A 15,677-nucleotide genomic window follows, 5' to 3' on the forward strand; every position below is an offset into this window, starting at 1 on the left:
AGCTTCCCCCACTGCTGTGCCATGGAGCCACGGAATGCTGATTGAGCCATAATCCTGAGCAAGCTGCCATATATCACATTGAAATGTAAAAGCTGGAGATAGCTGGTTACGCTGTGAAAATCACCAATGACAAAGTCAGCAAATCCTCAGAATCTTGATATAAACCCCATCACATAGTATATCACAATGGAAATGCTAGCTTAGCTTTCAACTGCTCCTTCTGCTATCAGAAAGCCTGTCTGAATGATAACCTGCTGCCAGTCCCTACCCTCGGTCCATCGCTACTTGGGGTACTCCTACGATTCAGAGAGCATGCAGTGGCTCTCTGTGGGGATGTCAAAGTCATGTTCCATCATGTGAGAACCAGCCCCTAATTCACTTCCTGTGGAGGAATATGGTGAGAGAGCACAGTCCAGACATTTATGAATGGTGGGTGTTGCCTTTTGGCACAACATGTAAATCATGCTTTTTGATTTACGCCATCCAACGATATGTCAGAAACAACATATCAGGCAATGAGGATGTGATGCATTCTGTACTGTGTGCTTTTTATGTAGACAACTGTTTCCAGTCGTTCCATACACCACAACAAGTCAAAGACTTTATCAATAAGCTCCGGGCTCTTCTTGCTGGTGGGGGCTTTGAAATATGGCAATGGGCTAGTAACATTACAGATGTCATAGTTCACTTTCAACTAAAGCAAGATCACAAAATTGTGAACTCTGGCTGATGGAAGACAAAGTTGACCCTCTTGTAGGGGCCACAAATTGGAGGTATGCCGATTCAGACAGCAACCCTGCAGATGAGATTACTAGAGGTAAAGCATTATTAGAATTGTCTTCACCATGCCGTTGGAGAGATGGTCCTGCTTTCCTGCTTCAGCCTCCAAATCAATGGCCTACATTTCCCTCACTTAACTTGCAGTTAAAGGAGGAGCTTCGTAAGAATACGTTCTGTGGTACTATCTCAGTTGATACTCCAACTCTCGATCTGACAACCTTTGATTCTTGGGAAGAACTAGTAAATGCTGCATACAGAACACACATTGGGCGGCCACACCATCCATGTCTGCTGAAGCCCACATACAAACTGAGATTTCACTCCAACACAGAGCACAGTCAGAACATTTTCAAGAGGACCTAAAATCCCTGCAACTTCATAAACCAGTGCCCACTAGCATCCGTCTGACTACTCCTTCTCCAATCTATGATCAGTCCCTTGGTCTAATTTGCATTGGTGGCCGACTCCACAAAGCTGAATTATTGGATGAGGATCCAATCCATCCTATAGTGCTTGAACCAAATTACCCAGTCACAAAGCTACTGATAAATTACTTAGACAAACTCCTTCTCTATGCTGGCCCAGAAAGAGTTTTCACAGAGTTAAGAAGGATTTACTGGACCCTAAGGGGTAGTCACAAGCCTACTGTGCCTAAAATGGCTGATTTGCCCATTGCACAATTACGTCTAATTAAATCTCCCTTTTGGTCGACTGGAGTTGACTGTTTTGGTCCATACAACATAAAAATTGGAAGATGACATGAAAAAGGGCATTATCTTCAAATGATTAACTACAAGATGTATACACTAGGCTCTCATCTGTAGTATGGAAACCAACTCCATTTTGCTGGTGCTTAGGAGATTGGTTGCAAGACAAGGAAAACCTTATGAAATTCACTGTAATAGAGGCACTAACTTTTGCAGAGGAGAAAGGGAATTTCAGGAATCCTTCGCTGCACATGAGCCTACTCTGCAAGAATAATTAGCAGGACAAAATATCACTGTAACACAGTTAAAGGATGTCAACATAAATAATATTTAATTAAACTTAAACCAAAAGCACAAACATAAACACACATGACGGACATGCCCGTAATTCTCTCTCTCTCTCGAACCATCGTCACCGGCCGCCTGTATCCCTCGCGCGCCTCATCAGGCCGATTGGGGACCGGGCACGCGATATTCCGACCCGGCCCCACCCCCCTCCGCTCCACACTCCTCCCGGTGTTATCTCAGGCTGGGGTGCCACCGGCATGACGTACACCCCCCCCCATCCCTGGGGCGGGGTGTACCTTGCGTCCCGCGTGGTCATCCCCGCCTTCCTCACCCTAAAAAAAATAGGCGAGGGAAAAGGCCAACACGGTGCGAAAGAGAGAGAGAGAGAGAGAAAAAGCTCACTCACCGGTTCTCTGATGTACCGTCGCGTGGTCCTCGAACACTCCTCCACACTCAGGCGGACGACAGCCGCTCCAACCCCGGACGAACCGGAGTGAAACCTTCGACCTCCAGTGGGCAGAACGCGCCTCCGCTTTTCTGGCAGCAAATGGGGACACTCCTCTGCCCCTGGCAGTGACCCTACCATTCCGGGCGGTCGGAGAGTTTCTTCCCTCCTCCCCTCGCGGACGGTGGTCTCCCTCGACCCCTCCGCGTCTCTGGGGAAGGCAGGGCACTCCTCTGCCCCCGGCAGCGGCTCCCTCGCTCTAGGCGGTCGGGGTATCCCGTCCCCACTTGCCCCGCGGACGACGGCCGTTCCCCGCATCCGGGCGGTTGGGCTACTCCGTCACCCGGCAGATGGCAGCGGCGCTCCCCAGGGTGGACGGCGTGTCGAGGACTCTGCGACGGGCATCCCTCCTCCTTCCCGGCTTTCGGCACCAATGTAACACAGTTAAAGGATGGGCAAGGAGGAGGCGAGAACCGGCTTGTCAACATAAATAATATTTAATTAAATTTAAACCAAAAGCACAAACATAAACACACATGACGGACATGCCTGTAATTCTCTCTCTCTCTCGAACCATCGTCACCGGCCGCCTTTATCCCTCGCGCGCCTCATCAGGCCGATTGGGGACCGGGCGCGTGATATTCCGACACGGCCCCACCCCACTCCGCTCCACAATCACCTTCAGATTCAACCCACCACATGCTCCTCATTTAAGTGGGGCATGGGAATGAGAGATAAAATCTATCAAGGCCTCCTTCCATGTAGTCTAGAAAGACTTGATTGTTCCTGAAGAGGTACTAATTACTGCGCTGATCGAAGTTTAGGGCATTTTGAACTCAAAACCTTTAGGATATGTGTCATCGGATATCAAAGACCCAGATTCAATCACGCCCAATGGGATTCTTGACTTCTGCAGGCTGTATTTGGACCTGGTGGTCTTTTAGGACGTCGGCACTACCGACATAGCCATGTGATAGCCGACCACTTTTGGGGTCAATTTATTCAGACATACTTACCCAGTCTGCAAATGTGCCAAAAATGGCAAAACTCTCCTCCCAACCTTGAAGAAGTGCAAGTGGTCCTGGTTGTAGATCCTCAGTTTATAAGAGCCTTGTGGCCTGTAGGTCGGGCTATAAGGATCATAACCAGTGATGATGGCTAAGTACGGACTGCAGAGGTAGGCATCACAGGTCATACCTATACCTGCCCTGTAGCCAAATTTGTGGTATTACCTGAACTTCCTAATTATGTGGACAACTCCTAAACCTTAGCAGGGTCCTTTGTTTAATAATAAATATTACTAAGTATATTTGTAGGATGGCTGTACAAAGTTCCCAAAGCTAACACAACCTTGCCAACAGGTGGCAGCCTTGGACCGCATATAGTTCAGTGGGGTGTGGCATATACACACCTGGTAACTATTATCATACAGTTCAACAGTTTCTGATTGTTTGCATTGGTTGTGTGGAGATCGCTTGATTAGCATTTTCCTTGTGCTGTGTTGTGTGTTGATGACAACTGTTTTCTATATTTCCTGTAGAAAACCATGACACTTCACAGCTAATCCTGATCCATCACAATCCTGTATTGATCATCAAACAGATTAAATATTCTGTTTAATCACAATCTGTCTTGCACCTCTTTTTGACTGAATTGCGTGGCCAGAAGGCTAAAGCCAGTTAACCAACATGCACCATATCGCACACCTCCTAATTCCAGTGCAACATGAAGTGTATACTTGTACTTAAGTATTTTTGGGTTCAAAATATTCTGATTATTCTTATTATCTCTAAAGCGTTTGTTGGTTTTCTCTTTTCCCAGGCACGGTGAGCTGTGACACTGTGGTGAACATGCGTAAAGTGACCCACCAGAGGGTCCAGGAGCCTCTGTCGGGTATGGCCCTTCTGCCTTGTGTCTTCACTCTGCACCCGAGTCCTTCTAACGAACCCCCCCGTATCAAGTGGACCAAACTGTGGGGCCAGCAAGGGCCATATGGTCTACAGAAGCAACAATCAATTCTGGTGGCTAAAGACAATATAATAAAGGTGAAGAAAGCATTCCAGGGCCGCGTCACCTTGCCGGGATACCCCAAGAACCGCTACAATGCCAGCTTGGCACTGACAGGCCTGCGATCCAGCGACTCGGGAATGTACCGCTGTGAGGTTGTGGTCGGCATTAATGATGAACAAGATACGGTGCCCCTCCAGGTCACAGGTAATGTAGTGCACCACAGAATACTAATGTACGCAGCTGTGATTATAGGGGTAATTTGATTTGTGATAAAGCTTTCGTTTTAATGTTTGTCTTTTGTAAAATATACTCACAAAATGATAAGACATAGACTATTATTTAATCTGGAAAAACCATATATAATTATAGTCATCAAGTGGCAAGGATTCATTTTCCTGCACATCTGCTGCTGTTTTCCACAGTGGAGTCACTGTCAGATCAGACACCGACACAGACCAAAAACAGCTGTTACATTAGCTGCATGCTCAGATGTTTGCCAAAATTAAGATGTAGTTAGACTTGGTTAAGCAAGCAAAGTGCCAGTATGCACTGCAATGTGGGCATTTCTGTTTGTGTGAAAGAGAGAGAGAGTAGAGAATTACAGGATGAAGCAGTGTTTATTTAGTATTGCTAACTAAAATGAAAACAAAATAAATTTTCCCGGTGCATACAGTTTCGTTAGGGATGCACCGATACGATAAATGATTATTTAGAACATTTGCCGATACAGATAGTTTAGAGGTTCTGCTTTTTTATGCTACCTTGTTTCAACATGGCAGAGGAGAGAACGCTTTCTCTGTCGGAGGTCCCCAAGAAATATACAAGAGCAAAACACAATATATCTGACAACAAAACACTTGATTAAAATACTCATAGGACATTTCCGATAGCACGTATGACAGCATCTCACCTGCATTACACCTGATTGCTAATAATTATATGCGTTAGCATGATTTAGTGTGATATAGTCAAGGATTTACTGGAGTTACAGCATTTACCAGATTACAGTGTTTACCAGTAGGACTGCAACTAACGATTATTTTGATAATCGTATGCACATCAACATGTTTAATGTAGTATTATTATTATTATTACTTTCAGGACATATGCAAAACAGTTTACTTGTTAAACTTAACAAAAAATGCTCATAATTAAAGAGTAAAATGATCCAAAGGGCATGGAGTGGGACAAAAAGAGGGCAATAGTGACATGAGATTGTGACATGTGACATTATTTTGCCCATTTGAAAAATACATATGCTTGTACACTGTCACTGATTACATAGATTTAAGTATTTTATATATTATAGTTTTTTAAATAGTATTTTTTCACATGTTTCTAAACTATTCTTTGTAAAACATTCTGTATGCTTATTCAGTAAAATAATGTTTGCCATAGTATAAATTTACTAATGTAATCAGACATTACATCAGGAGGACTTTCAAATATCAGGACCCTTAGTATTATTGTACATTATATTCAGCATTACATACAGTTTAATTCACTTTCGCACTGAAAAGTCTCATCCTGGTGCTCAATGTATTACATGCGTTCACATGAGCAGGAGAAAACACTCGTAAAATCTAGAACACCTTGACGGCTGAGACTTCAGTCTGATAAAAAGCTGGACAATTGATTACATTGAAACTGAAATCATGGTATGATGTTGGACAGTTGAATCAAAATGATTGCGCTCACTTTCTCCATTGCGATCGGTTTGATTGACGCAGATGCACATGCTTGCTCATTAGAGTTTAACGGAGATTCGCTTGTGGTAAGAGCAAACAGTTTTGCGAAATACTCGGCTGCTTTTGAATTCATAACGTTTAAATTATACAGAAAATAGCAGTAAAATGTAAGTGATGCGCAGCAAAAAGTATGATGATTTTTGAATGATTTATAAAGTGCTCTTGTGTGCTGGACAACTTGGGTTATGCTTTTTCCACTTCAACTTGTCTCCGCTGATTTTCAAACAAGTTTCATCATGCAGCACATTTTTTCACTGGCCTGTGAAGTGACGTCACTGGCGGGGCTTCTCCGTGCTTACTGCAAATATCCAAATATTCGATAATGAAATTAGTTGTCGATGATTTCCATTATTGATGATTATCGATTTTATTGATTAGTTGTTGCAGCCCTATTTACCAGTGCCATGTCATCATGACAACAAAGTTGTAATATTGAAAATTATTTTACACAAATAATGTAAGCAATGTACACTCGCAATCATGCTGTATTTTTCCATCTATCAACACGCGCTTACTTCCAAATCACAGCCGTGCTGATATATGGACATACAACATTCTTGCTCAGCTGATATTGCTTCAGAAAATAAACTGTATATATTTATTACACAGCTGTCTGGAATACTTAATTCTGATTGGTCAATGGCACCATCTAGCAGTTTGTTATTGCTCTGTAACAGCCGCGTATTCATGTATCAGTCCGCTCATAAGGGTCAAGCGAGCCTTCCCTCCTGCTTTTCGGATTACTGTGCGATCTATTCAAGTAATCTAATAAAATTATTTAAACTCAAATCAATGTTTCATGTCCATTTATTTGTTTATTTAGCAAGTTGTCTTGTAATAGCCTGGATAATGAGTAGTCAGATGGTCATTTTCACAAATAGAAACCACCAATAGAACTCTGATGCAAACTCTAGGTTGATTTCAGCTGTTCAGCTATTTCTTTCTTGTCAAATTACTAATTTTAATGCAAATCAATATTTTATGTCCATGTATTTATTTATTTGGTTAGTAGCTGTGTAATAAGCAGGATAATGTGCCGTCAGCCGGTTGGTATCACAAAATAAACCTCTTCAGGGTGATACGAGACTCCTCCGAAAACCTGCTGTCAGCAAAACAATTATCTTCACATTATTGTTGAGTTTTTATGGAAACAGTAGTAGCTACAAATACAGTGCCAATTAATGCACTCGGCAACCTTGGACTTTTTCACACCTTGTTGTGTTGCAGCATGAAACCATGGTGTATTTTAGCCATATATCAACCAAACATACATTATAATAGAAGGAACATAACTTTTCAGACCATTTACTCTATTATTAAAAGGAAAACAAGACAATATATGGTAGGAGAACATTTAGCAACAATAAAACCTTTGGGTAAGTCTCTATCAATGTTACACTTATTTATTTTGGAATTTTTTGCTCATTCTTCTTGCCAAAAATGATCAAGGACCATCAAGTTTGATGTGTACTATATGTGAAAAAAGTTATTACACAAATGTACCTTATTACCTTTTGGCAAACTCCAGCTGAGTTTTCAACAAAGGCTCTTTCCTGCAAGATTTATGAAGTGTGCATGTGGTGTTGTTGTCTCATACACATCTTTGTTGTGGAGTACTAACACCTTCAGACTTACCAGTGGCCTGTAGTTGAGGTGGCCTCCCTTCTTGCCTGGATTTCTGGACAACAGCCAATTCAAGGCAACTTTATAGTTATTATACAATGTCTTAACTGGATGTATTTTTGATGGATGTCAAAGACATATTAGACATATTCTTTGTTTAAAAGAATGTTCCGGGTTTAATACAAGTTAAACCTTTCTGCAGCCTATCAAGTCCTATCTCTCAGGTAGGTCCTTCAAGGTAGCTTGGAGAGGCGAAGTGTCCAATTCATATAAGCTATTTTCTGGGGTACCTCAGGGCTCAGTGCTTGGGCCACTTCTCTTCTCTATATACACAACATCACTGGGACCTGTCATTCAAGCACATGGGTTCTCTTACCACTGCTACACCGATGACACACAGCTCTACTTGTCTTTCCAGCCCAACAACACCACAGTGACTGCTCAAATCTTGGCCTGTTTGGCAGACATCTGGGCCAGGATGAAGGAACACCACCTGCAACTTAAACCAGCTCCAGTCTTTCTAGCCAACCCTGCTGTTGAACACAACATCACAGTTCAGCTGGGTTCAACTGCAATAAAACCTTCCAAAACGGTCAACCATCGATAACCATCAATAGCCATCTCAATTTCACAGACCACATCTCAAAGTCAGCACAATCATGTAGATTCTACAATACACTCTACAATATAAGGAAAATAAGACCCTTCCTCTCTAAACATGCCACACAACTACTTGTTCAGTCACTTGTCATAACTAGACAGTATTACTGTAACGCTCTCATTGCAGGCCTCCCTGCATGCACAATTAGGCCCATGCAAAATGATCCAGAATGCAGCAGCACATCTAGAGAGTGCATGATACACAACTCCTTGTCTCTCTTCACTGGCTGCCAGTTGATGCAGTTATCAAATTCAAAGCTCTGATACTGGCATACAGAACAGTCACTGAGTCACTGAGCTATGTTCTCACCTGAAGCCTGCGGTCAGCTAGTGGGCGGCACCTTGTTGTACCAACACAAAGAGGCACCAAAACACTTTCACTTACTTTCGGTTTCACTGTACCTTGTTAGTGGAATGACCTTCCCAACTCCATCCGTGAAGCAGACTCACTCTCTGTCTTATAAAACTGCAAAAAAACATTTCCATGCATACTTTATCTGTATGAATATATTTTACATTTTACAAATTTGTTGTCATTGTCATGATGACATAACAATTGTAAACCCTGTTATCTGGTTGGCCTAAATGCTGTAACACCAGTAAATCTTTGACTTTATCATAATTAAATCATGTTAAAGCGTATGTCGTTTACACCTTGAGATGGAAATGGTGGAGTCTCATACTCAGGCATGTTTGTTCTGTTATTATGGGAAAAAACTGCACACAGGTGCGCTCCGGTTAATTAATTACATAATTATGTACCTATTAATATATTCAATACATCATGGTTCCACAAGTTAACACAATAAATTGCCTGGGGGATGAGAATTTGAATCTTGAAGTCTTTTTAACAGTGGATTTCCTTGAACTTGAAATGTAAACCGCACTGGGTAGGGGAGGAGGCTAATGTCATATGATCATTATTTTATGTCACATATGGTAGTCGAATAAAGGAAAGCCTCCATCACCATCATCTACTTTTTGGAAAGAGATCTACTTTTTCATGTTGTTGCAGCTAGATCTACCTTGTACAATAAATGCTATACATTCTCATAATACCAAAATTTCAGTAGTCTGTAGTGAAATTTGACAATTCTCGATACCAGCTTCAAAGGCCAATGGCCTTTGGCCCAATGATTACCCTTGGGCCAAACAAGGCCAACTGGGAATCGAGGTGGGGTCAATGTCAAATGCGAAGTTAGGTCAGAGGGTCAGCACCAATATAACAAAAAAAGACGTGATGAAGTATATTTTCGGACTTGCCAGGTTATGTATCCATTGCATAACGGTACGAGGTTCCAGAAAAAAAAAATTGCAAGCACAATTAAAATTCTTTAAGACGCATAATGGACAAAGCTGTGCCCAAATGAAGAACTTTCCATGGTTCAAGATAAAAATAACTTGATACCTTAGCTTACACTTGTGAAATGGGAAGTTTTGTGGCGTTAGCATCAGGGTAGCATATTAATGGCGTGTTTTGGGGCAACGCTGCGGGGCTATTGGCCCATTGGGGCTATTGGCAGATCGATTTGGTCTCACGGCTAGAGGTCAGAGGCTATTGGCCCCTGCTGGTCAGTTGATAGCCCTGGCTCACACTGGCCAGATAGTTGAAAAGTGTCTACTGGTAACTGTCATAGCTGGGTAAGAAATGGGGAATATTGCTCAGGAAACTGAAATCTTCCCCTCGAGACCTCCTCTGAAATGTTCTGCAATAAATTGGCCCACCTAGCTTTGAGGGTTTCCTTTGTCCCTTTCATGTTTGTGTGTTATTCAGGGACATGAGGTGGAAATTGTTGTGAGAGACAGTGAAGGTTATGGAAGTGAGATGTAGGGGAGGGGGAAAAAGGACTGGCAGTATGCCTGTAAGCAGCTGTACAATGCTTTGAGCTCGTTTCACTTGAGACAAGAGCGTGAGCTGTCAATTGCTCATGTGATTCTCAGTGGCCATTCTGAAGGAGAGATCAGACACAAGATGCTCGAAAGCTGCTCAGAAAAAGTTTCAATGAGAGTTACAGACGAAACTGAGAGCGGGATCCCGTAAAGGCTGACAGAAGAGTGAGAGCACCTGTGAGGGAGAGCTGTGAGGGCGTGCGCCTAGAGAACGACTCCTTGCATGTCTCCATTAAAACACAATTGTAACTAATATTGTACACTGTTTTGTCAAATTGCGATTTATTAGATTTTTAGCCATTTAAATCAATTATTGACCAACACTAATGATTCTCGATACAAAAATCATATTTCAAGATTGATGCATATACGGTCGGCAGCATAAGTATTCGATGTATCGAGAAAACGAGTGAATGGACTGCCGGTATGCCAAACAAATGATCTGGGAATAGCAGATGGACATTTCAAAAGCAACCCCTGTTCTTTATACATTGGACTAGAAGCCCGTCCTCTCACTGGTCAAATAACTTGTGCTGGGATTCCGTCTCACACGCCTCTTGTGTTCTTGTCTTATTGTACTGTGATCTTGTCCTCTGTCATTCCCTGTGGATTGAGGAATTCAGTTCAATTTGTTTGAATAGCACTCTACAGAGCAGCTTTAAAAAGAGTAGTGCATATATATAATGTTACATTACCAAAATGACAGTAGTCTATAAATACCAGTGAAATTTTGCGATGTTCGAAACTAATTTCGATACCCATGCAAAAACTAATACTACATAATTTCTAAATTAAGTAAACATTGTTTCAAGTTCTTAAGCTAATTTTCAAGACAAGCAAGTGTAACAGGAGCCAGCTGTTAGATAGCTGTGCAGTGTGTGCTGGTAGATAGCTGTGCAGCCTTCCAAAACTGTCAGAAATCTAGGGGTAACCATTGATGATGAGCTAAATTTCACAGACCACATTTCAAAAACTGCAAGATCATGTAGATTTACACTCTACAATATCAGGAAGATAAGACCCTTCCTCTCTGTACATGCCACACAACTGCTTGTTCAGTCACTTGTCATAACTAGACTGGACTACTGTAACGCTCTCATTGCAGGCCTTCCTGCATGTGCTATTAGACCTCTCCAAATGATCCAGAATGCAGCAGCACGTCTGGTCTTTAATGAACCTAAGAGAGCACATGTTACACCACTCTTTGTCTCTCTCCACTGGCTGCCGGTTCATGAATGTATTAAATTCCAGGCCCTGATGCTGGCATATAAAACAGTCACTGGGTTTGCTCCAGCATACCTAAAAACATTTATGCAGAGCTACGTTCCCACCAGAAGCCTGCGGTCGGCTAAGGAACGTCGCCTTGTCGTACCAAAACAAAGAGGCACCAAAACACTTTCCCGGACTTTCAGTTTCATCATATCACGGTGGTGGAATGACCTTCCCAACTCAATCCGGGAAGCTAACTCACTCTCTGTCTTCAAAAAACGGCTAAAAACACATCTTTTCCAAGAGCACTTAACCGGTCACAAAAAAAAATAAAAAATTATTATTATTTACATTTCTTGTTGCACTTAAATCTGTTTTGTATACTATTCGGATGATAGTGAAACTTTGTAATATGGCACTTTTTGTACCACTGTCTCCCTAAGATGATTCGCTGATGTTCTTCCTCTTTTGTAAGTCGCTTTGGATAAAAGCGTCTGCAAAATGAATAAATGTAAATGTAAAATGTGTGTAAACCTCACTCTCCTGACCTCAAGTGGTGCACTAGCGACTGACGCTAGAGGCTGTAGCCTTTAGCCTCCTTGTTAGAGCACCCACCTCCCACGTCGGTTCGAGTCCCGTTCGGAGCGGGGCGATTAGGACCGGTTACATTGGTGCCGTGACCCGGATGGGAGTGAGGTTTAGGGGGGTGAGTGTAACGGGAGCCAGCTGTTAGATAGCTGTGCAGTGTGTAAACCTCACTCTCCTGACCTCAAGAGGTGCACTAGCGACTGACGCTAGAGGCTGTAGCCTTTAGCCTCCTTGTTAGAGCACCCGCCTCCCACGCCAGAGACGTCGGTTCAAGTCCTGTTCGGAGCGGGGCGATTAGGACCGGTTACACAAGCAGTAATAAAAATAAAAAAACATGGAAACAAATCGCAAAATAAAGTTGATAAATATTGAGTATATAGTGCTTGAAGCTTTTCAGGAATCGAATTTGTCAAATATAAAATTCATTCAGATATTGAAAGCCATAAAGACTCATTTACCTTTGCACAGAGATATTCCGCAGGCAAACAAGGAGTTGGCAGCTGTTGATCAAGTGTGATACCTGCAAAAACTACTTGCAAGCAGCCTTTTTTATGCTACACTTTATACTCTGGGATAGTACATTTATAAAGAAACTTGCTGCTAAAATGATTCTCTTGTACATTGTGAATATTCAGTGTTGCCATATATGAAGGGCTGCACACAAATAGGTCACTGCCAAACCAAGCAACTTCCTATTAGTTAATGCTGCAAAATGTTGAACTCCATACAAATTTCGTCTAAATAATTCTCATGAAATTCCTCATTGTGCGGATTCTCTTTGAAATTTCTATATTTTACACAAGACAGCTGCCGTGCAAAGGTAAATATGAATGCCCCTTAATCAAATTTTAAAATCAGCAAACTCCGCAAAATCATGTTGTGTCCCGTATTTTCTGTTGACTGATTAGAATCAGAACTCTTGATTGAATCAATTTTCTGAAAAGAAGGGGCAAAGAGATGAAAAGAAGGGATGATTGCAATTTGTTAAGAACATTTGTTTGTGAAAATGCTTCAACTGTTAAGGTGTTAAAAATTGTTGTCTCTCAAGGGACCTGCTTGGTTTTATTAATCAAGTTAAACAGCTATAATTGGAGTTCAGTATTCATACGGGGAATAATTTGTGAGGAATAGATTGTAATTTTGTGTGTGTCAGTAAAAGACTATGCACAGTTCCCGCTGTACTTTTCATTCTCAGTTTCCTCTTCACACAGGGGTGGTCTTCCACTACCGTGCACCTCACGACCGCTACGCACTCTCCTTCTTTGATGCCAAGAGAGTCTGTCTGGAGAACTCCGCCATGATTGCCACACCTGCCCAGCTGCAGGCCACATTTGATGACGGCTATGACAACTGTGATGCTGGCTGGCTCTCGGACCAGACTGTGAGGTCAGAGCGAATGATTGATTGGTCCATTTATTCAGCAAATCCATTCAGACTGCATATATTCAACATTACAGATGTCTTTGAACATGGAGCATTAGTTCAATATTTATGTAAATCTGTTCCCTAGAGTGGTAGTTCCCAACCCTGTTACTGGAGACCCCCCAACACAACACATTTTGGATATCTGCCTACTCAAACACACTTGATTCAACTCATCCACTCTTTAGTGGAGACTCCAAGACCTGAATTGGGTGTGTCCAAAAGGGAGATATACAAAATTTGCAGCGTTGGGGGGTCTTCAGGAACAGGGTTGGGAACCACTGCCCTAGAGCATAATCTCTTAATCTGTCTTTTACTTTGACTTTTACTTTGAAACTGATACTTTGTAGATCAGTACATTTAATACGAGATTTTTTGCCGTCTTGCTGTTAAATTAGTCACCCTAGCATTCTAATCAGCTTCATTCTGAAACAGAATAATGCAACATTTTCGATCTCTTCCGAAATATGCACGGAAGATATTCAGCCCATTTAATTAATCTGATATCTAATAGCCTTATAATTTATTGGCTAAATAAGATCCCATTACCAACTGCACCTGTACAGCATCCTGATGCTGTCGAAAGCTTACCTCCTCCAATCACTTCCTGTGGCTGACTGTCTGACAGCAATTGATTTCAGTATTCATATCTTCCACTTATTGTCAGCTAGTAATTGAGTTCAGAAGCTTAGCCCTCACTGAATGAAAGCAGGAATGGTCTTTTCCCTCTCCGCCTGGGAGAACTCAAACACCTGTTTCACTTCGCAAGCATGATCAGCGCGTGAGCAGAGCATATGTTTTTCACTGTGCATAATAACAGATCAGAGCATTTGCATCGGAAGTGTCAGTAGTGCATCAGAGCATAGCGTGAGCATCAGCAGTGCAGTCGGGGTTTCGGCTCCGAGTCAGTATATATCAGTAGTCTAGTGTGTCTTTATATTGTATGAATTAGAGCACATCTGAAAAACAAATGAAAATAAAAAAAGAAATACCAGGAGATTTAATAATTTAAACCAATTATAAATATTTTAATTATCTTAATCAGAAGTTTTATCATTTAAAACTACAGTAAACTACAACGTATGAGCCTGAAAATATGGGACAATTAATTTTATGTACTATTAAACATAGAATAGGTTTTTAGGCTTCAGTAAAACCCACTCACAGCCAAGTTTGCTTTCACTTGTAAACACATGACAAAAATAGGAATAGAAAATGAAGACTGCTACTTAGGCTTAAAAATGTATGCAAAAAGAATCATGAGGAGAGGTGTTCATTGCCACATGGGGTTCATTCAACACATCAAATGCAAGTTAATAGCAAATGAGCAAGGCACTCAATCTCCAATGCAGAGTGTTTATTTCATAGGCAACAAAACATTAAACCCAACACGTATTGGCACACTAGCTGCCTTCATCAGAGCATGAGAATACACATACACCAGTTCCTTATTTAAGTAATACTCAATTGGCAGAAGCCAATTGACACTCTGCATTGAAGATTGAGTGCTTTGCTCTTTTGCTATCAACTGGCATTTGATGTTTTTTTTTTTATTATAATTTTTCTTCTTCTCTTTTTCTCACCAATTTGGAATGCCCAATTCCCAATGCATTCTAAGTCCTCATGGTGGCGTAGTGACTTAGAGCGCATTGGGTATTGGGCATTCCAAATTGGTGAGAAAAAGAGGAGAAGAAAAATAATAATTAAAAATAAACATAAAATGCCAATAGTGGCCATAGTGGCCTCCATTTCTGAGACTGCCAATCCACGCATCTTTACACGTGGCTTGTTGAGCCAATTACCGCGAGACATAGCGCCTATAGAGGCTTCACACTAGTCTCCACGGCATCCACGCACAACTCACCACGCGCCTCACCGAGAGGGAACCACATTATGGTGGCCACGAGGAGGTTACCCCATGTGACTGTACCCTCCCTAGCAACCGGACCAATTTGGTTGCTTAGGAGACCTGGCTGGAGTCACTCAGCACGCCCTGGATTCGAACTCGCAACTCCACATGTGGTAGTCAGAGTCAATAATTGCTGAGCTACCCAGGGCCCTGGCATTTGATGTTTTGACATGCACGTGATGTCGGTAAATTCAGAACTTAACTAATTCGTGTTCAACAATGGATGATACAAGACAGATTGTGGAGGTGGTGAAGCACAAAGTGCTCTATTGTTTACATTTTAGATTCAAGAATGATCTTAAATGCTACCAGTGTGAAAGGCCTATTCACTCTACATCTGCAGTTATGCTGTAGTTAAGCTGATGCAATGCTCATGTCTCGCTCAAGCTTGCAATGTG

At 41.9% G+C, this 15,677-nt stretch overlaps 1 protein-coding gene across 1 annotated transcript in view; it reads left to right on the forward strand.

The window, feature by feature from the left end:
• ncanb (neurocan b) overlaps positions 1-15,677 on the forward strand; it is a 110,822-nt gene that overhangs the window by 18,650 nt on the left and 76,495 nt on the right. Inside the window, exons 2-3 of the mRNA XM_052123733.1 lie at positions 4,042-4,434; positions 13,160-13,334. Of these exons, the coding sequence (XP_051979693.1) occupies positions 4,042-4,434; positions 13,160-13,334 (568 nt within the window). The remainder of the gene's footprint in view (positions 1-4,041; positions 4,435-13,159; positions 13,335-15,677) is intronic.

The sequence above is a fragment of the Xyrauchen texanus genome, chromosome 50 (genome assembly GCF_025860055.1).
Source record: "Xyrauchen texanus isolate HMW12.3.18 chromosome 50, RBS_HiC_50CHRs, whole genome shotgun sequence".
Lineage (NCBI taxonomy): Eukaryota > Metazoa > Chordata > Actinopteri > Cypriniformes > Catostomidae > Xyrauchen > Xyrauchen texanus.